The sequence below is a fragment of the Notamacropus eugenii genome, chromosome 5 (genome assembly GCF_028372415.1).
Source record: "Notamacropus eugenii isolate mMacEug1 chromosome 5, mMacEug1.pri_v2, whole genome shotgun sequence".
NCBI classification, from domain to species: Eukaryota; Metazoa; Chordata; class Mammalia; order Diprotodontia; family Macropodidae; genus Notamacropus; species Notamacropus eugenii.
In genome coordinates, this window is record NC_092876.1 from 59,886,694 (window position 1) to 59,907,376 (window position 20,683).

Sequence of the window (20,683 nt, forward strand, 5' to 3'; positions counted from 1 at the left end):
TTTTATTCTGTAGGAATCTTTGAGCAGTCAGAGGAGGTAGTCCAGAAAGTGGGAAAGGAGCAGAGCTAGCTTCCCTTTTTCCTTCTTTCCCCACTCCCTCTCCCTCAGACCATCTGACCCATCCACAAGGCAAGGCTCCAGACAAGAAGACTTTAAGATTCCTTCTTGATTCGCCTTGCTAATGGAGGAGAACTTGAGCTCTCAGCACTGGGGCTTACTCCCCCAACACAGGATGTTGGGGAAGCTTTGATATTTGAGACTGTAGGTCCCTAGATTTTTCAACAAGCAGTTGGCTACAGTTCTGTCACAGGAGCAGATCTGATGTTGGCACTTGCTTCCAGACCCTGGAAACGGAAAGAAATCATTAGAGCTGGAGGACATAGACAACTGACTAATTCTCCCTTTTGTTGGGCCCTCCTGCCTCATGTAGACCAAACCCTTTCCTTGGTGCTTTGGGGAAGAGTCAGAAGAAGCAGGTGCCCTTGTCTCTCCATCCCAAGAGGGTGGGATACAGCACTCAGCCTTGAAGAGCTCAGGGGCAGGGCCTGAGTTCATGGTTCTGCCCATCTGGGGTGCTCGGTCAGTGAAGAGGCTCTCTTACCACAAGTGATGGTGTCATTATGGTAGGTGTAATCATATTTCTCCTTTTTGGGGTCACAGCCCTCCTTCATCAGCCTTGAGTAGCAGCAGTCTTGGGTTGCACAGCACCTGTAGTGAGGACCTTTGCTGAGAACTGCTCTCTCCCAGGGGGAGCAGTCAGTCAACAGACATTATATTCAGTGCCTTCTCCCAGCTCCAATGCAGGATTATTCAAGAATCAGTAGACATGGAAGAAGTTAATGGAGAGAATAGGCCTGAATGTTGGCACAGCTGGATCCATACGATCTTAGGGTTTAGAGCTGGCAAGGACCTTAGAAAAGAAGATAAACTCTCTGGTTTTATAGACTATGAAACAAAGGGTTAAAGGGACTCACTCAAGGACCTGGTCTTGGTTCTGTCACTGACCTTCTATATGATCTTGGGTGGCAGAGGTAGACAAATCTACACATAACTCAGGGAACATTCCTCAGATAATGCAAGAAAGGATTGGTTATGGGCCCCCATGCTATATGAGTGAAGGTGAGAGAGGAAAGGGAGTCTACTTACATTTTCTTCTGGAAATTCTGAACAGGAACCTTAAGAAAATCAATTCTCTAGAAGAGAACTGATTTGAATTCCTCATTTTTTAGTTCAGGCTTGGCCCCAAAGTCTCACGGTAGAGAAGTCCCAGTTTCATATGAGTTAATAATGCCTGTAAAGTACTTGAGTAATCTCAAAGCACTATCTAAAAAGCATCTATCTACCATCATCATTTTCATTCTCAGCCTTCCATTGGGGGCATCTCAAGGGCTTACACAGTACCAGTCACTATGGATCCTCACTGGTGGTCAATCAGTCAGTCAATGAGTATTTAATAAGCATTTACTATGTGCTATTGGGGGCAGCTAGAGGGTTCAGTGGATAGAATACTGGGCCTGGAGTCAGGAAGACTTGAGTTCAAATCCTAATTTAGACACTTACTAGCTGAGCAAGTCACTTAATCTCTGTTTGCATCAACCCACTGGAGAAGAAAATGGCAAACCAGTTCAATCTCTGCCAAGAAAACCACATGGCCAATATTGGCATGATATGGTCCACGGGGTCAAGAAGAGTTAGACATGACATATGCTATTTCTCATACGAGGTGTTGGAGATACAAAAACCAAACAAAATAGCTTCTGCCCAAAAAGAGCTGACCTTCTATAAAATGAAGATGATGATGGTGATTCCCAGTCTCAGAATTGGGAGGGAACTTGGAGGTCATCTAATCCAGTAGACCCAAGGAGCTCCCTTTATAACATCCCTGACACAGCTTTATCTGGTTCCTTAGGCAGCCTATTCCACTTTGTGATGACTCATTATTTGGAAGTTTTTCCTTATGTCATGCCTAAATATTCCTTTTTGCTTATTCTACCCATTGCCCCTAGCTTTTTCCTTGGGGTCCAAGCAGGATAGGTTAGATTCCTATTCCCCATAATGGTCCTTCAAAGATTTAAAGACAGCTTACATACCAGTTGAATCTTCCACACCTTGTTTTCATTCTCTAGTTAGAATTTCCCCATTCATTCTTCTTCCTACCCCAGGGACACTGTCTTCCTTTCTTGTCTTGGATCTAAGCTGAAACATAAATGAGTCCTTCCCTCCAAAGCCTGTGTGTCCATTCAGTGGATACAATAGACCTTGTAGCTCAGCCCCTAGTCTTTGGTACTGGCATGTGTGAAAAATCTGTAGAGCTTTGGGTGTCTTGGACACCTTTGGGGACAACTGCCTATAGGCTTCTCTAGGCCTGTCTCAAACAAAATGTTACCTGAGTGATCTGGGTGGGTCCAGTCATTTCCCTCTTGAAACTTTGGTCTCACCATCCTTAAGATGAAATGTTTGGCCTGGGTGATTTCTAAGATCCCTCCCAGCCCTAAGTCCTGTGCTGCCTATTAGGGATTTGCAGTCTGATCTGGGGCCATTCCTTTAGCCCCTACTTATGGAAGACTTCACAGGCTCCTCTGTTTCTACTATTTCTACTCTCAACATGTCTTTCCTTGATTCCCCTGCTTCTTGTCCCATCCTTAGCCTGGTTTAGAAGTAGAGGCTGATCCTGGGAGCTGTGAGACCCACCCTTACAGGACCAAGAGAGAGCAACTCACCTGTCAGTGGCATCTTTGGGGGTCCCCCGCCCCCCCAAGCCACAGTGGCAGCCATAAAAGCCATAATTAAACAGGGCATTCTTTCCTGTCACCAGCTGAATGATTTCTTGCAGTTGCTTCAGGTTCCCCTGTACTTGAGATAGGTCTGCAAGACAGATACATTCTGTTGACATCTTCATCTGCCTCCCTGGGAGTGAATAGTGATTGACTTTGCCTCTTTCCTTTCCCCACCCACCGCCTTTCTGTCTCTCACATTTCCTATTGGATAAGGGAGGTCATCTTCTTTCTCCTCTTTCAAACTTACTACAGGGAGGGATTGGAAGCAAAACTGGGGGGAGCCAGAAGTCCTGGGAGCAGGCATGGTGATAGTAGTGGGGGCTCTTTGTATAATCCAAGGGTGTGTCCCTCATGGGGCTCATGTATGGGGAAAAGTCATAGAGTCAGCTCTTACCATAGACCATCAATACAGCCAGCAGGAGGAAGGTCTTCATTCTGAAGGTATTGAAGGTTCTCCCCTCCCACTGGGAAGGGAGAAAAAGTTCTCAGTCAAGAGCACTAGGACATTTGGAAAGAAGGAAGCTGAGATCACAGCTTTGAGAAGATGAAGGAAGACAAATGTATCTGCTGGAGAGAGTGAAGTTTTCAAAGTATCCTGGTCCACTCTCACACAGACACATTTGTAGCCACGGAAACACACAGAGATGAAGGGCCACTATTCAGTTCCATACAATTAACATTTGCTCAGCACTTACTACATGTGAAATGAGAGACATTACAGGGTTATGGAGAGAAAGTCGGCCTCCCAAGGAGGAAGGCCAGAATTCAAGGGCCACCTATGACCTATCCTGGCCGTGTGACCCTAGACAAGGCCCTTAACCTCTCAGTGCTCTAGGAAACTATGTAAGACTATAAATGACAGGGCACATGCTAAGCTTCATTGATAGAGGGAATCAGTCTCTTTACCTGGTAGTTCTTTATACCAATGAAATTGTCTCATCCTTATCCCCTATAGATGTTTAAGGAACTTTGCTAGACATTGGGAATAGAAAAGGAGGGAAACAGTGCCTGCCCCTTTAAGAGCTTACATCCTGCTATGAGAGTAATGCAACATGTATAAAGATAGCATAATACAAGATAATGTGAGGAAGAATGACATACTAGGAGCCAAGGGAATCAAGGTGTCAAGGTGGAGGTGATAGTGCCTGAATTGAACCTTGAGGGAAAAACAAGGGTTGATTCCAGATATGGAAGAGACAGTTCATACAAAGACACACAAGTTGAGAAAGAAGTATGAAATTCAGAGAACAGCTAATGGTTCAGTGTGCCTGGAACGTAGAGGAGTGTGTTAAGGAGAACTGTACGAAATAGAGTTATCTAGAATGTAGAGAGCCTTGAATACCAGGCTAAATTTGTGTGTGACCATGGACAAGTCAGTTAAATCTCTCAGAGCCTCAATTTCCTCAATGGTAAAAAGGGAATAATAAAACTTGTCCTACTCAGTTCAGAGAGTTGTTGGAAGGAAAGTGTTTTTCAAATCACAAAGCACTGTAGAAACAGTGAGTATTGCTGGAATGTACATAGTAGGTGCAGTAAGATTGTACACAGTAGACACAGTAGGTGTGGTAAGAATGTACGTAGTAGGCATAATTGGTTGGGGTGTTGAACTGGTGGCTATAAGGAACCTATATATGCATATACACCTGCACAAATACATATGCACATGTTCTATAAACTAGGCATGGAAATACACGTTCAGATAACCTAAAGGCCTATGTTAAAGAAGTATTGACAATCCGGAGACCATTTGGCATAGTGGAATGTTATTTTTTGAACTGGGAAGACAAGTTTAAATTTCACTTTAGACATTAACTATATGACCATGGGCAAGTCTCTTAACTTTTTTCACCCTTAATTTCTTCATTTGTAAAGTGGAGATAATGGCACCTACCTCCCTGGGTTGTTGTAAGAATCAAATGAGATAATGCATGCAAAATGCTTTGTAAACACTGATGGGCTATATACATGTGAGCTATTAATATTATGATAGATTTAATCAGTCAATAAATTGCTTAAGTCATTTCCTGGTAAAAATGTCTCCACTGTAGGAGGATTGAGATCTAGAGAGCTTTAGGCTAGATCAGTCCCAGAAATAGACTTCATAGTTCCCAGCAAAATCAGGTGCCCACTTCCCATCCAACTCCCCTTTCCACAATCCTATGTAACACAGACTGTCCACATTGCACAAAAAGGGTCTGGGGTCCAAGTTTACTAGAGGAGCCCAGAAGTGGATTCATCTCCCACCTCCAAAGGGGAAAGCAGCCACCTTGAATGGAATTAGAGGTGAGAGACTTGGCAGTGATACCCTGCTGGGTTAGAGCCAAGGCCATCACGTTCCAAGCATGAAAGTGGATGCTCTCACATTCCAACTCAGGACACTCTATGCTGCTTCAGAGGCTGGATCACAAAGGGCTTTGTACACATTTGTCAGACTGACCAACCATATGCTTATGGCAAACATTTAAATGCCAGGTCAACACTCCAACTGAGTGCCACTGTTTACATTTCACAATAGTCACTGGCATTTCTATGTGACTTGCAAAACCCTTTCCTTCCAACAACTCTAGGACCTGAGTAGGACAAGTTTTATTATTCCCTTTTTACTGATAAGAAAGTTGAGGCTCTAAGAGATGTGACTGACTTGTCCATGATCCCACATTAAGCTAGGAAGTAGCTGAGTCAGGTTTTTTGCCCTGGTCCTCTGACTCTGAGACCCTGCCCCTCTTTCTTTTCCAAAAACCCATATTCTTCCTCTCCTTCAGATACTTTCTTTAGGAAGAATTAATTAATCTATCTTTGTCCCAGTCAACATCCATTTTAACATCTCCTCTATGCTTATACAGATATATAGTTTACAGTTGTCTATTTTGGAGGACACATTTTTGATGCCTTTTTGGGAGAAGAGAATCTGGAACTGTGATTTCATTGGTACAGGGCCCATAAGGAAACTCCTTCAACCAAAGCAGATCCTTTCTTCTCTGCTAATAATCTTAGTTGCATGGAGACACTGAAAGTTTATGAGTTCTACAGTCGCCATATGTCAGAGAGCCCAGGTTTTCCTGGTTTGAGGCCAGTTTTCCATCCTCTGGACCATGTTGCTTTCTTTCATGCCTCTCAGATATGTGTTCTGCTTCACTTCTCAAAGCTAGAAGCTTAGAAAGGAGACTCTCCACCAGTCTTGAAGCTCCCTGAGGACAGCAGCCTACATACCACTCTGGGACTTCTTTTCAAGGTAGGGACCAGACTTCTTCTTTATTCAATAAGGCTCAATAACCTTAACCTCCCCTGTGTGTCTTGCATCTAGTTCAAGACTCCATTGAGTGTGTGTGTGATGACCTGTCTTAAGTCATTCCCCTTCTAGTATTTCTAGACCCTCCCAAGAGATATCCCTCACACCAGAGTAACATGTCCTTCCTTATATTGTCCTCTCACCCCTCACCCTTCCCCTTTTCTCAGATGAGAAAGCCAAACCCCATCTTGCTCAGCATCCACCTGAGACTCACCTGGGATAGACAAGGCTTCTCCTTGGTGCTGACACTACTGCTTATGCTGACTTTGCCATCCCCCTTATATAGCCTGTCTTGCTTTACTTGGGATAGGGAGGTTGTGGGTGGTGGAGATGTAAGATGGAACAAGAAGAAACTAACATTTACATAATGTTAGCATCTGTGGGCAGCTAGGTGGTGAAACAGAGCTCCAGGACTGCAGTCAGGGAAACTCATCTTCAGGAATTCAAATCTGGCCTCATACATTTATTAACAGCAAGATCCCAGGCAAGTCACTTCACTCTATTTGCCTCAGCTTCCTCATCTGTAAATGAGCTGAGGGAAATGGCAAACCACTCCAGTATCTTTGCCAAGAAAACCCCAAAATGGGGTCACAAAAAGTCAGACATGACTCAACAACATGAACATCTACATTGAAAATATCTTTAATCAGAGCCTTGTCAGAGGGCAAATCTGGAAAACCATCTATCCTCTGGATAATGACCAGCGCAAATTCCAGGTCATTCCCAAGTCCTAACTAGTCCCAGGCCAGACAACATTCCAAAACTGTCTCTAGATGGAAAAATTATCCTTCCTTTCCCCTCACTGCTATTCTCCACTCCCAAGAGACACATAGGGTGAGGGGTGAGGGTGGGGGTGGTTAGAATGAGCTGCAGGTGCAAGATTTAGGAGAGTTCATTGGCTCTAAGACTGAAAATTTTAGGGCTACATTCCCTTCTTCTGGTGATGGTAGTACCTGAGAGATGTTAAAAATTAGAATAAATTAAAAATTATCTTATTTAGCCTGACTGACTAGAATCCTAGGGTTTGGTCTTGACTTATCAATGAGTATAGCCAATATTCATATAAGTTTACAACTTAGTACATAATTTATATTTTCTCATTTGATTCCCCACAATAGCCCTGTGAGATACATAGTAAAAGTATAATTTTCTCAATTTTACAAATGAGAAAATTGAGGTTGAGATTAAATGACTTGCTCTTGATCATGCAGTCAATGAATGTCTGAATTACAACTTAAATCCATGCCCTCTAGATCCAACCTCTTGCTTCCCCCTCCCCCAAGACAACATTACATTCTTTTGCATCACAAGTGGACTTTTTCCTGTATTTTCTAGATAGAATGATTGATTAAGAGGTGACCTTATACATCATCTAGGACCATCAAAGGGACCTTATAGGTCATCTCATTCAAGCTACTTCATTTTACAGATGAGGAAGATGAAGCTCAGTGAGAGAAAGTGATTTGCCCAGAGTCATGTAGACTAGAATTCTCAAACTCAAGTAGAAACAGATTTCTGCAAGTGGCATGTTGACTTAGGAAATCACATACTAAGATTATCTATGTTCTGTCATATATATATATATATATATACATACATACACACACACACACACACACACACACACATTGCTAAATATTTTTCAGCCCTATTTTAATCTGGTTCAACTCTATACTTGACTTCTTGCCACCAAGAGATCATACATTTGATGACTATGATACAGATCACAAGAAGTGATCTATACTTATAGGTAACAAGCTAGGGCCATACTTTGGGATATATTTCCAATGTGGATGAAAAAATAAATTTTTCATGTGACTTTATTTCAATAAACAGATGCTAAATGATAACTTTACCTGAAAATCAATAGTGAAGAAAGCAGAGAAGATGCACAGACCCACTGAAAACTGAGAGGAAAGGGATAACCTACAAAAAAAGAAACTCCCTGAAAGGCAATTGAGCAAAGTCCTTGTGTCCTTCCAGACAAGTGACAAGGTCATCAGAACATGATGTTTCTTCAAAGAGAATTTCAGACATGAGTACCAAGCTGATCCCTAATACACTAGCTCTTTTCTGCTAATGGACAGTGTACTGAGAATTTGAAAGGCTTGGGTTCTAGTTTCAGTACTCCTATATGTGGTATTCCCTTGGAAAATTGACTTGACTCTCAATCCTTGAATTTCCTCATCTATTAAATAATAAGATTGGACTAGAGGAATGGTTCCCAACCAATGGACCAAGAAGCTTGAGGGGGAAGTGTGTGGGTGAATGTTATAATAAAGGGTCTGTGAATTCATGAATAATCAAAAATACTTCCAATACACTGGATAAATAATATGTCTTATACTCCTTCACATTACTATTTTTCAAATGTCTGCTGATACTGTAGTTGTGAATAAAATACAGAACATTTAAAAGCATGACTGAATTTTTGCTGTTTTGAATTTTCTCAAGTAGTAAATCTCAATAGTATAGTGACTATCTTGTAGGGACACGAAAATTTTTTTTAACATTCAGTCCTCAGACTTGAAAAGATTGGCCATTATTGGTCTATGTCATCCCTCCAGTCCCTTTTAGTTCTAACACTCTATGTTCTAGAGTAACTTTCTGCTCTAATAGCTCACATTTATGTGATGTTTTAAGTCAGAAGTGTCAAACACTTGTTCTTCCCGAGGAACTAGATTAAAATGTATTTGATAAATATTGTCAAATATTTAACAAAAAATAAAAATGCAATGAACTATAGATAATGTTAATATATGGTTTCTTGCAGGGATGCTTTGTGTGGTACAAGGAAGTCCAGTTTCCCTTTGAGTTTGGTGCCACTGCTAAGGTTTATAAAGTCCCTCACATTGGCTCTGAAGTGAAAGTACAAATCTCACTCCTCCAGCTCTCTAGATGAGGAAACAGATTGGTTGTGATTTGCTGAAAGTCAAGCAATCTATAGAGAGTCACTCAAACACAGTTTTCCGATTCCCAATTCCAGTCATCTTGCCACTGCTCCTCTCTGCCTCTAACATTCTTGGGGTCTCTCTGAACTCTAAAAGTCTAGAGTCTCCTATCCCTCCTAGCTCTAACTAAAGTCTATTCAAGTAGCACTTACTGTTTATAATAGAAATCAACAATCTTTTGAATTTTTTTAATATATCAATCTATTAAATACTAAGGCTAAGTAGGATTAACCTGCCTGATGATACAGATGAAGAAACAGACTAAGATTGTGAACAAGTCAAATTGATTCCTTCAGCTTGCTTCAGAGACCCCAAAGACACAGCTCTTAGAACAGGGTCCTCCTGCTATCTTTAGCACAGATCACAGGTCTCTGATCTTATTCTCGAGTCACTCAACCTTAAAGCCAGGCCATTCTTACAGTTAGCACATCATTGCCAACAGCCAGACACGCAATTCAGCCTCGGGCAAGAGGAGAGCTGCTGGGGTTCATAAAGTACAGTTGGTCCTGTTCTCTACAGAACAAAGAAAGCCAAGTTCTTTCATTAGTGGGGAAAAGAAGTAAATGTGTTTGGCTATAGGGAAATTCTTTCATGATGTTCTTTTTATTAGAAAAAGAAGGAATAAATTTTGAAAAATAAGTTGTAAACAAAATGGAGACAGTGTGGTAGAAGGAACATGTGGATGGTATCTAAGACTCTTCGGCTTTATTTCCAGCTAAACTGCAGATTTACTATGTTATCTAGGTACATAACAGAATCAGAGCATTTCAGAGTTGGATGGGACCTCAGCAGCCATCTTGTCAAATCCATACCCCAAAATGAATCCTCAACCCTCCATAGTAAACCTGACAAGTGATCATCCAGTCTTTGCTTGAAGATGTTCCATGCCTCTTGAAGCAGCCTATTCTGCTTACGGTGGAACAACATAGGGTGGTCACACTCCTAAGCTTCAGGATCCAGAGGAACCCTGGCTGTCAGTCCCCTCCCACCTTGTGGGTGGTTGGGAAACCAAAGTACCAGAAGCTGTGGCTGTCTTGGCATAGGGGAGTTGTTGCCATAAACTCTCAACACCTCCTGACTTGGTTAAGACCATTTCTTTCAAAGATCAACCTCCCATAAAAGCATGAGGAGACAGATATCTATCCCAAATCCTGGAAAACAGGGGACTGACATATCCTTCCATGCTACTACCCCATGAATATTCAGAGTAGGAATGAGACCACCGTTATTCCTGATTCAGGTTGAGTGCAAACTTCTGTTTTATTGTCTTCCAGACCCTGAAGAGAGTCCTGGATCCTTTGTTGCCTCTTCCTGGGGCAAGGCCTTACCTGCTGTAAAGAGCAAGAGGGATAGATTTGTCCCCAGGGTTGTGACTACGTACAGATGAGGATAGTGGAGGAAGAGTCAGGTGAGTAGAAAGGAGTACTGGATCTCTCTATCTCCCACAGGTACCATCCTGAACCAGACATACATGGCCTATTAAGGTCATACATGACATGTAACTATTAGGAATAATTATTTTAGCATTTTTATTTTCAGTTCTAAATCTTTTCCCTCCCTTTGCCCCCTCCTTTACCCAATGGGAAAGCAAAAAATATAATACACATTATACATATGAAATCATGCAAAAACATATTTCCTCATTAACCTTGTTGTAAAAAAAAAAAAAAGAAACGTAAGAAAACTAAGTGCCAATCTGAACTCATAATTCGTCAGTTCTCTCTTTGAAGACAGATAGCATTTCATCATGAGTCCAATGGAATTGTCATGGATTGTTGTATTGATCAGGTAGCTAAGTCTTGATTATCACTACAATATTGCTACTATTGTGTAGAATGCTCTTCCAAGTCTGTTCACTTCACTTTGCATCAGTTCATGTATGTCTTTCCAGGTTTTTCTGAAATCATTTCCTTCACCTGTTTACAACAGAAATCAACAATCTCTTGATTTATTTTTTACATTGTTATGTTTGTCCTTCGTTCTCAAAGAGGACAATGACATCAAAGAAATGATGACATGACTTGCAGTCGACTTTGATTTGAGTGAAGGAAGGCTGTGTAAGGACATCAGCCTCACTTTCACCTCCAAACCCATCTGGGCCCAGGGCCAGATATTCATCAGGATGACTGGAGATGGCCCAGGATGCACTGGGGGACCCTGATGGCCCTTTTATGCTGAATTCTTTTCAGTTTCTCACTTTGAGAAACTAAATTCATTGAATAGGTCTCTTTAAGAAGTGAGTCAAGGGATGGCCCCTTTAATACATTAAAAAAAAAAAAAAATCAAACTTCAAGGGGAAGTTCCTCAGGGTTCCTGGCCAAAACAGAAACAGTTACTACTCTGTGATAGGAGGATAGGGACCTGTTATTGTTATCTAATCTATGAGTTCCAGAGTGAATTGGGTTTAAGGACTGGTCTTTGAGAAAGAAATCTAGTCAGTAAACCCCAAGTTAATGAAGACAATTTCAGCCATGGACCCATTCTAATGAGGGGTTCGGGAATGTAATTCTGATCATGTCATTTACTTCCAAATCACCATAGCCTCAGGGAAATCTAAATAAAGGATCTATATATTCCAACCAAGCCTGAGAAGAACACAGTGTGCTGGGAGTTCAACCCTAGATTAAATTCCTTGTAAGGTTGGGTGGCATAGCAATGCCTACATTGAGGAGATTGGTAATTCTCTGTCATCATCAGTCCTGTCCTTCAGAGGCTGAAACTTAAAATGAGGATCATAGAAAAGGGGGAGAACTCTGGATCTTTTCAAATCATTGGTTATTAATAATCATTTCTCTTATTCATTTCTTTTTTATTTTTGTAAAGAATTCATTTTTAATAGATTATTTTTCCCCAATTACAAGTAAAGCAATTTTAGCATTCTTTTTTTTTCAAAATTTGAGTTCCAAATCCTGTCTCTTCCTCCCCTCCCCCCTTCATTGACAAGGCAAGCAATTTGACATAGGTTATACATGTATACCCATGCAAAACACATGTCCATGTAAGTCATTCTACGAAAGAAAACACAGATTAAAAAAACACAAGAAAAATAAAGTAAAAAAAGTGTCTTTCATCTGTATTCAAGTTCCACTAATTCCTTCTCTGGAAATGGATAGCACCTTTCATCATAAATCCTTCAGAATTGTCTTAGATCATTGTATTTCTGAGAATAACTGTTATTCCTAGTAGATTATTATAAAATATTGTTGTTACTATGTACAATGGTCTCCTGGTTCTACTCCTTTCACTTTGCACTGATTCATGTAAGTCTTTCTGGGTTTTTCTAAGAGCATCCTGTTCATCATTTCTTATAGCACGATAGTATTCCATTACAATCATATATCAGGACTTCATGGGCATCCCCTTCATTTCCAATTCTTTGTCACCACAATAAATATTTTTGTACAAATGAGTCCTTTTCCTTTGATCTCTTTGGAATACAGACCTAGTAGTGGTATTGCTGGGTTTTATGCAGTTTTATAGACCTTTGGACACAATTTCAAATTGCTCTCCAGAATAGTTGGACCAGTTCACATCAGGGTACGAAGTTTTCTATATCCCTTCTAGCGTTTGTCATTTTTCTTTTCTATCATTTTAGTCAATCTGATGGATATGAGATAATATTTGAGTTGTCTTAATTTGCATTTATCTGATTATTAGTGATTTAGAGCATTTTTATGTCACTATTGATAGTTTTGATTTTTTTCTTCTGAAAACTGCCTGTTCATATCCTGTGGCCATTTATCAGTTGGAGAATGGCTCCTATTTTTATAAATTTGGATCAATTCACTAGATAGTTGCAAAATGAGGCCTTTATCACAGAACTTTACTGTAATATCCCTTGGTACTCTTGTAATTTCCTGTTTTCTTTTTAATTTTGATTGCGATGCTTTTGTTTGTGCAAAACTTTTTAGATTTTTTGTGTGCTCCTCTACAGTTGGGCACAATGTACTCTGACCCTAACAAAATGATGTCATTTGGATTTTTTTCAGTCATAAAGGACAACAACCAACCACTACAGTATTTGTTTTATATGTTGCTTGCAATATTTTCTCCTTGAACTGGGAGTTCTGGATTTTGGCTCTAATGTTCCTGGGAGTTTTGATTTGAGGATCTTGCTCAGGGAGTGATTGGTAGATTCTTTTCATTTTTATTTAGAGCCCTGTGGTTCTAAAGTGTCTAGGCAGTTTTCCTTTAAAATTTCTTAAAATAGAATATCTAGGCTCTTTTTTGATCATGACTTTCAGGTAATCAAATTATTCTTAAATGATCTTTCCTCAGCCTATTTTCCAGGTTAGTTGCTTTTTAAATGAGATTATTTCATATTTTCTTCTATTTTTTACATTCTTTTGACTCTGTTTTATTGTTTCTTGGTGTTTAATGGAGTCATTAGCTTCCACTTGACCAATTCTAATTTGTAAGAATTTTAAGGATTATTTTCTTCAGGGAGACTTTGAACCTCTTTTTCCATTCTTATTAAAGAGTTATTTCCTTCAATATTTTGGTGCCACTTTTTACCAAGCCATTAATTCTCTGTTTATAATTTTCTTGCATTGCTCCCATTTCTTTTCCAAATTTTTCATCCACTATTCTTATATAATTAAAAATTTTTTCCCTCTTTTTTTTATTGCTTTATTTCTTCTAAGAATTCTTATAAGGCTTGTGTCTACTCCGCATTTTTCCTTTTGTGGCTTTGCTTGTAGCTGTTTTACATAATTGTCTTCTTTTGATTCTTGAGCTTCCCTGTCACAATAATAGGGTTTTCGGGGGGTTTTTTTTTGTTGTTGGTTTTTTTTTTTATTTTTTTATGGTCAGGTTCTTTTTTTTTAAAATTGTTTGGCCAGATTTCCAGATTGTTTCTTGACTTTGACTTTTGCGCTAACTCACTTCTGTGGGGTGAAGGGGTTTGGGTGGAGTCAAGGTCTCAAGTTTCAGGTTTTTTTGCCCTACTGTTTTCATAGCTAGTTCTGGAGGTCTCTAAGTTTTCAGTGCTTCCAAGGTGATGGAATCCAGGGAGAAGTGTGACCATTGTTTTCCTGGTCTTTGTTCTAGTCTTTATCCAAGGTCCCTTCCTAGATAAAATTCCTTGCGATTATAAACCCTAGCACTCTCTCTCTGCCCTGAATTACTACCAGGAGTCTAGTTCTCTTTCCATACTGGAACTGAGCTCACGGTCCCTGCTCCCTTGTTACCACTCTTCTCTACCCTGGAACTGTGACCTGGAACTGAGTAACAGGTAAGGAAGCTGCCAATTGACTCCCAGTCCTGCACCCAGTGCCCACACAGGAGGCCCCCGTAGATCTCTTTCTGATTCAGCTATTCAATTCCCTTACCATCTCTGAGTGATGAGGAGCTTCCAGAACTGTTGCTGCTGCTGTTGCCAAGGCCTGTAGTTATTGCTGCTGCCCACATTGCACTTCAAGTCATCCTCCCACCCCGCTGTCATAGATCTTTCCTTCTAACCTCTTAAGTTGTCTTGGGCTGGAAGGATGTCTCCACTTGACCTGTTATTGGCTCTCCTACTCCAGAATTTGATTTGATGCATTATTTTAAAGTTGTTTAGAGAAATGTTGGGAGAGTTCAGTTGGAACAATCCCTCTACTCTGCCATTTTGGCTCTGTCAGTGCTAGCTTGGTTTTTGAAGGCCACCAGAAGTATTGCTGATTCTTCAGTCATTTAATGACCAGTCATCTTATAATTTGGGTAGCTAGGGGGCACCATAATGCACAGAACCTGGAGTCAGGAAGATTCATCTTCCTGAGTTCAATCTGGCCTCAGACACTTATTAGCTCTGGGACCCTGGAGAAGTCACTTAACCCTATTTGCCTCAGTTTCCTCAACTGTAAAATGAGTAGAAGGAAATGCTGAACCACTTTAATATCTTTGCCAAGAAAATCTCAAAAGATGTCAAGAAGAGTTAGATGTGACTGAAACAACTGAACAACAAACTATCATTTCATCAGATTTGGTTAAAGGCCTTTACAGCTCTTAAGGGAGGATAGGAAGCACAACCACACCTTTATATTTTCATCATTCCTCCTTTACATACTAAGAGGAATAATATATAATTAGGTTAGAAAGGTGTATTTGGACTGGGAAGAACTTTAAATGCTAGAAAGACACTTATATTTGCTTTGAGAGGTAGAGGAGCAACACGATCAGGCTTTTACTTGAAGAAAATCACTTTGGTGGTCAGTATCATGGTATAGTGGAAAGAGCACTGGTTGTGAAGTCAGGAAGACCTCTGTTCAAATCCCCCCTCAGACACTTACTAGCTGTGTGATCTGAAGAAACTCACTCACTCTTTCTGTGCCTCACTTTCCTCATCTGCAAAATGAGGTTGTTGGGTTGCATGTTTGGACAAAAGGGAGTGAAATTGAGAGATGTTATGGATGTAGAAACAACAAGTGGCTGGTTATGTGAGATGAAAGAATGTGACAGTCTGAGGATTATTCTGAGGCTGAGAACCTGGGTGACCAAAAGATTGATAGTGCCTCAGATAGAAGTAGGAAAGTTTGGAAGCTGGGTGATTCAGTGGATAGAACCTTTGGTCTCAGACACCTATTGGTATGTGACTTGGGCAAGTTATTTAACCTTTACTTGCCTCCATTTTCTCAACTGTAAAATGGGGATAAAAATAGTAACCACCTCTTTATTGTGATGATCAAATGAAATAATATTTGTAAAATACTTTGCAAAGCACTGTGTAAATACTAGCTTAATGCTAAAAAAAAAAAAGTTTGGAAGAAATGACATTGGGAACATGGAATTCGAGATGCCTACAGGACATTCCATTTGAAAAGTCCAATAAACAGTTGGTGATGTGAGACTGGAGCTCAGGAGCGAAACTAATGATGGGCATATCAATTATAAAGATAATACTTAAATTATTATTAAATTAAATAATTAAACTCATGGGAGCTGATGATGTCAAGAGAGAGGGTGTAAAGAGAGCAGTCAAGTCCTCAAGACTGCGTCAACTAGTGTTTATTAGACTGACATTCTGACATAGCCTATATATCCCAATATACTCACAGTTAGGGCATTCTACATGGAGGAGAGCCAGAGAAGGAGCTTGAGGAAAACCTGGTGAAGAGTTAGGAACGAAGAGAAAGCAGGATCATGGAAAGCTAGAGAGGAGAGGGCATCCTGTATGCAATGTTCTCCTGGCTGCTCATTTCACTCAGCATCAGTTCACATAATTCTCTGCAGGTTTTTTCCTGAAATGCACCTGCTCATCATTTCTTATAACACAATAATATTCTGTTACACTTGTATACTACAACTTGTTCACCTATTCCCCAATTGATGGGCATTCCATCAATTACCAATTCTTTGCCACCACAAAGGAGCTGCTATATTTTTGTACATGTAGGTCTTTTTCCCTTTTTTATGATCTCTTTGGGGTACAGACCTAGTAGTGGTATTGGTGATTCAAAGGGTATACACAGTTTGATTGCCCTTTGGGCATAGGTTCAAATTGTTCTCCAGAATGGTTGGACCAATTCACAACTCAACCAACAATGTATTAGATCCCCAATTTTCCTACATCTTCTCCAATATTTATCATTTTCCTTTTCTGTCATATTAGCCAATGTGAGATGTGTGAGGTGGTACCTCAGAGTACCTCAGAGTTTTTTTAATTTATACAATACTTACACAATTTATTCAATACTTATAGGACTGGCATTGGTAAGGACAGAGGCCACCTATTCATCAGGGGCTTAGATATAAGAGAAGAAAATAGGCATCTTGTCAAGGGATTGTGAGATAAAGATAAAGGAAGAAGAAGAAGCTCTACAGAGAATGGTCTTGATTTTCTCGGTAAAGTAGGAAGTAAGGCTCTCAGCTGACTAGACGAAGGGAATCGCTGGTGTGGGCAGCCTGAGGAGAGAAAGGAATCAATTCTTAAGAATAATTACCCTGCTGCTGTGAGAGCCCAGTTGAGACAAGATAACAAATTTGTGTCTGATCCAGTCACCATGGTTTTATGACTTCCTCAGTTCTGTTCAGTAGTGCATGAGTTGGAATGGAGGTGGTGAATGATGGGTTTGGCTTTAGTAAAGTATGAGTGGTAATACCAAGGGATCTAGGGATTTGGGAGTAGAGGTTGACCTACTTAACTAAAGGGTTGATATTAGAAAAGGAGGAAAGTGAAGTCTGTGTAGGGGTGATGGCCTATAAAAGTACTGAGTGATTGAAGGATTTGAGGTCAAAAATATAGATTAAATACAAATTTATAATTTTTACATATAAATAAATATATAAAGTATAGATTTAGAATGAGTAAAGTATAGGAAAAAAGAGAATGATGGAAAATAGTTATCAGACAACAGATTTTCAGAGTTCTTGATCATATGTGGGTGATGGCAAGATCAAGGGTATGAAAATTCTTGAGGGTTGCTCAGGTGGAGTGGAAGAGTAGTTGATGGGAGTTGAATGTATTGGGGAACTAGGATGTTAGGGTATCTGAGGGAACATATATGTTGATATTTTCTAAAATAAGGCCAGAAGTTTGTGTAGAGAGGAAGACTGTGAGTCAGTCTCCATGAGTGCCAAAAGATGAAAGGAAAATAAAAAGAAGTCTGAAGTGAAGGAAAGCTTGTTATAATGTCTGGGTAATTCCGGGAGGCATGGAAAAGGATAGACTGAGCAATGGTTCTTATTGCTTCTGGACACATGGCAGAACCAACTCTATAAGCTTTTTTGTTTTTAACCTCTCTAAGGAACACCTAGGAACTCTCCTTCTATTTAACTGCAATCGTCTTCTGTTTTCTGGTTTTATTTAGAACAATTATGTCAGGACTGATACGATTCAGTTCCTACAGAATTCATTGGTCATCGGACAAGGATCTCACATTTAGAGTGGGTAGAGCTAAGTTGAAGTTTACAGATGATTTGAACTCAGGAAGAGGAGTCTTCCTGGTTCCATGCCTGGCACTTTAATCACAATGCCCCTCTTCCCATTGGATTACAAAAATCTTAATAAGAAAATCAGTCCTAACTACCCTTCTATCTCTCTTAGCAACCTAGCAGAGTGTCTTGTATATAACTGGTGTTCAATCAGTGCTTATAGAATTGAATTGACTTTGTACTCAGTAGGTGCTCAATCAATATTTGTCCTGTTGTCTATGTATATAGTAAAATTGACTGTAGAAACGATCATTTCTGTCTGGTTTGTTCCTCTGTCACTTGATTCTTTAAACTCCCTGCAATGTGTAGGGGTAGAAAATCCATTGGTTTAGGTCACAGAATCTCAAGTTCTGAGACTAGAGTCATTCTGAGCCACGCTTTTGCACCTGCTCCTATTTCCCCTTCTCCAAACCACCACCCATAAAAAACTCCCAACCTTCTGAAAAAAAATAACAGTAATTAAAACTTCAGGGGAACTTGGAGATCATCCAGTCCAAATTTCTCATTTTATAGGTGAAGAAACTGAGATCCAGGGGGGTACAGTGACTATTCAAGTGAATAGCAAAGGTAGAATTGGAAGCCAAGTCTTTTGACTCCAAAGCTCATGCTCTTTTCCCTTTGCTTGTAAAGATGAAAATAACAAAGGAAAATTAAAGATTAAAAGTCAAAGAGTTGCCAGGAATTAGGGGTCAGTGGCCTTCCTGAGCAAATACATATATTCTAAACCATTAAATCAAATGTTGACACAGTGAAACAGGTGATTTGTGTGTGTGTGTGTGTATGTGTGTGTGTGTATGTGTGTGTGTATGTGTGTGCATGAATAGAATGGAAAGTGGGAAGGGAGGGAAGGGTTAAAGGTGGTAGGACAGTAAGAGGGAAAAAAATGAAGTGTTGGTACCACCCTTCTGAGGATTCCATTAAAGATGTCTTGAGGATGTGGGCTTCAATTTAATTGAATTTGCAAGCATTTATTAATTTTAGGAACTATTTGATTTATGAGAGGGGATGTGAAAAAGCCTCAAACCAAAACCAACCAGGAACTTTTAGTGGAAGGCCATTCAGAATGAGCCAGCTGGTGTTATGGCAGCTGATGAGACTGATTCAATCTCAGGTTACTTCTAGTGACTTAATGTACATGGAGAGGATGACTGTTCCACTGTCCCTTTCTGATCACTTTGTTCAGTTGTGAGTCCCACATTTCAAGAAGGATATTGACAAAATAGAAATATGTTCAGTGATGAGCTATGCAAATAGGAAGTGGGCTAGAAATCATGAGGACCTGTTAAAAGAACTGGGATGTTGAAGAAGAGAAGACTTGAGAGTTGAACAGGGAGATGACATGATGACTGGCTTCAGGTATCTGAAAGACTTTCATGCAGAATAAGGGTTAGCTTTGTTATGTTTAGTCCTTGAATCAAGAACTAGCAACAATGGGTCTGAAATGGTAAGAAGCAAATTTGCTGTTCAGTCATTTCGGTTGTGTCTGACTCTTCATGACCCCATTTGGGGTTTTCTTGGCAAAGATACTGGAGTGGTTTGTCATTTCTTTCTCCAAATCATTTTATAAATGAGAAAACTGAGGCAAAAAGGGTTGAGACTTGTGCAGGGTCATTCAGCTAGTAAATGTCTGAAGTTGGATTTGAATTCAGTAAGTTGAGTCTTTCTGACTCCAAGGCCAGCGCTTTATGCACTATGAGGTCACCTAGCTGCCTATCAAGCAAATTTAGGTACAACACAAATTTCCCAGCAAGAACTGTGCCCAAATGGAATGGGATGCCCCAGAAGACAGTAAATTTTCTGTTACTGGAGCTCTTCAAGCAGTGACTGGAAGATCTCTTATTGAGTTTGCTGTAAAAGGATCCCTATTTGGGTAAAGGAACTGAATAGAGATACCCACCGGCTCAGAAGGCCCATAGTTCTGTGGAGTGGGAGGTCTGGCACATGACATGAAGCCCCCAGAGATATTTTTCTAATTTTGAGTCTCCTCTTTTTTTCTTGCCCTGGGCATCAATGCCATAACCTTTTCCTTTCAACTGAGTTTCTCTCATTGACAATCCTAAAGAAAGGGACTCAGATTCACAACTTTTCCCTTGTCCAGATGTTTCCTGTATAAGCAAACTTTTTGTTTAGATTTTCTATAGGTTTTTACTAGTAGTCAATACAGGGAAGCAGATGTGGGTTAAAGTTAGCAAAAAGGTAAAGAGATCTCATTATAAGGAATCTTCAACAGGCTCTCTGGTCCTCAACTAGAGAGCGATGGCTGGAGGTCTCACTTTTCTTATCTCATTCCTTTGTGCATGCCTCTATCTTTTTGTCCTTTTAGGTTGTTGATCCTCTGTTTCAAAAAGGACCAATGACATGATGTCTTGACTTCTTCATGAATTGGATATGGCACCAAGTCATCAGCCACACTTTCTCTTCCAGATTCCTGCAGGGGCTTCTTCTGTCAGAGCTAGAAGGGACCCTAGAACACAGCAGGTCAGAGTTTGAAGGAGCCTTGGGACATAGAATGTCAGATCTAGGAGGGGTCTGAGGCCACAGATTGTCAGAACTGGAATAGCCTTAGAACACAGAATGTTAGAGCTGGGAGAGCCTGTTAGAATACAGAATGTCAGAGCTGAGAGGGCCCTTAGAACATAGAATGTCAGAGCTGGAGGGACCCTTAAAACACAGAATGTCAGGGCTAGGAGGACCCTTAAAACATAGAATGTCAGAACCGGGGAAGGGTCCTCAGAACACAGAATGTCAGAGCTAGG

General features: G+C 40.3%; 1 protein-coding gene and 1 long non-coding RNA gene across 2 annotated transcripts in view; one reads left to right on the top strand and one right to left on the bottom strand.

The window, feature by feature from the left end:
* LOC140504323 (phospholipase A2, membrane associated-like) lies at positions 1-6,338 on the bottom strand. Its single transcript, XM_072609132.1, has 5 exons — positions 6,281-6,338; positions 3,172-3,241; positions 2,721-2,865; positions 602-708; positions 1-344 (listed from the first exon to the last, which is right to left on the bottom strand). The coding sequence occupies exons 2-5, from the start codon at positions 3,209-3,211 to the stop codon at positions 202-204; spliced, it is 435 nt and encodes a 144-aa protein (XP_072465233.1). The 5' UTR covers positions 3,212-3,241; positions 6,281-6,338; the 3' UTR covers positions 1-201.
* Positions 5,398-20,683, top strand: part of LOC140504324 (uncharacterized) — a 22,667-nt gene continuing 7,381 nt past the window's right edge. The window contains exons 1-2 of the long non-coding RNA XR_011967053.1: positions 5,398-6,009; positions 10,292-10,425. This is a non-coding gene — a long non-coding RNA (uncharacterized lncRNA). The remainder of the gene's footprint in view (positions 6,010-10,291; positions 10,426-20,683) is intronic.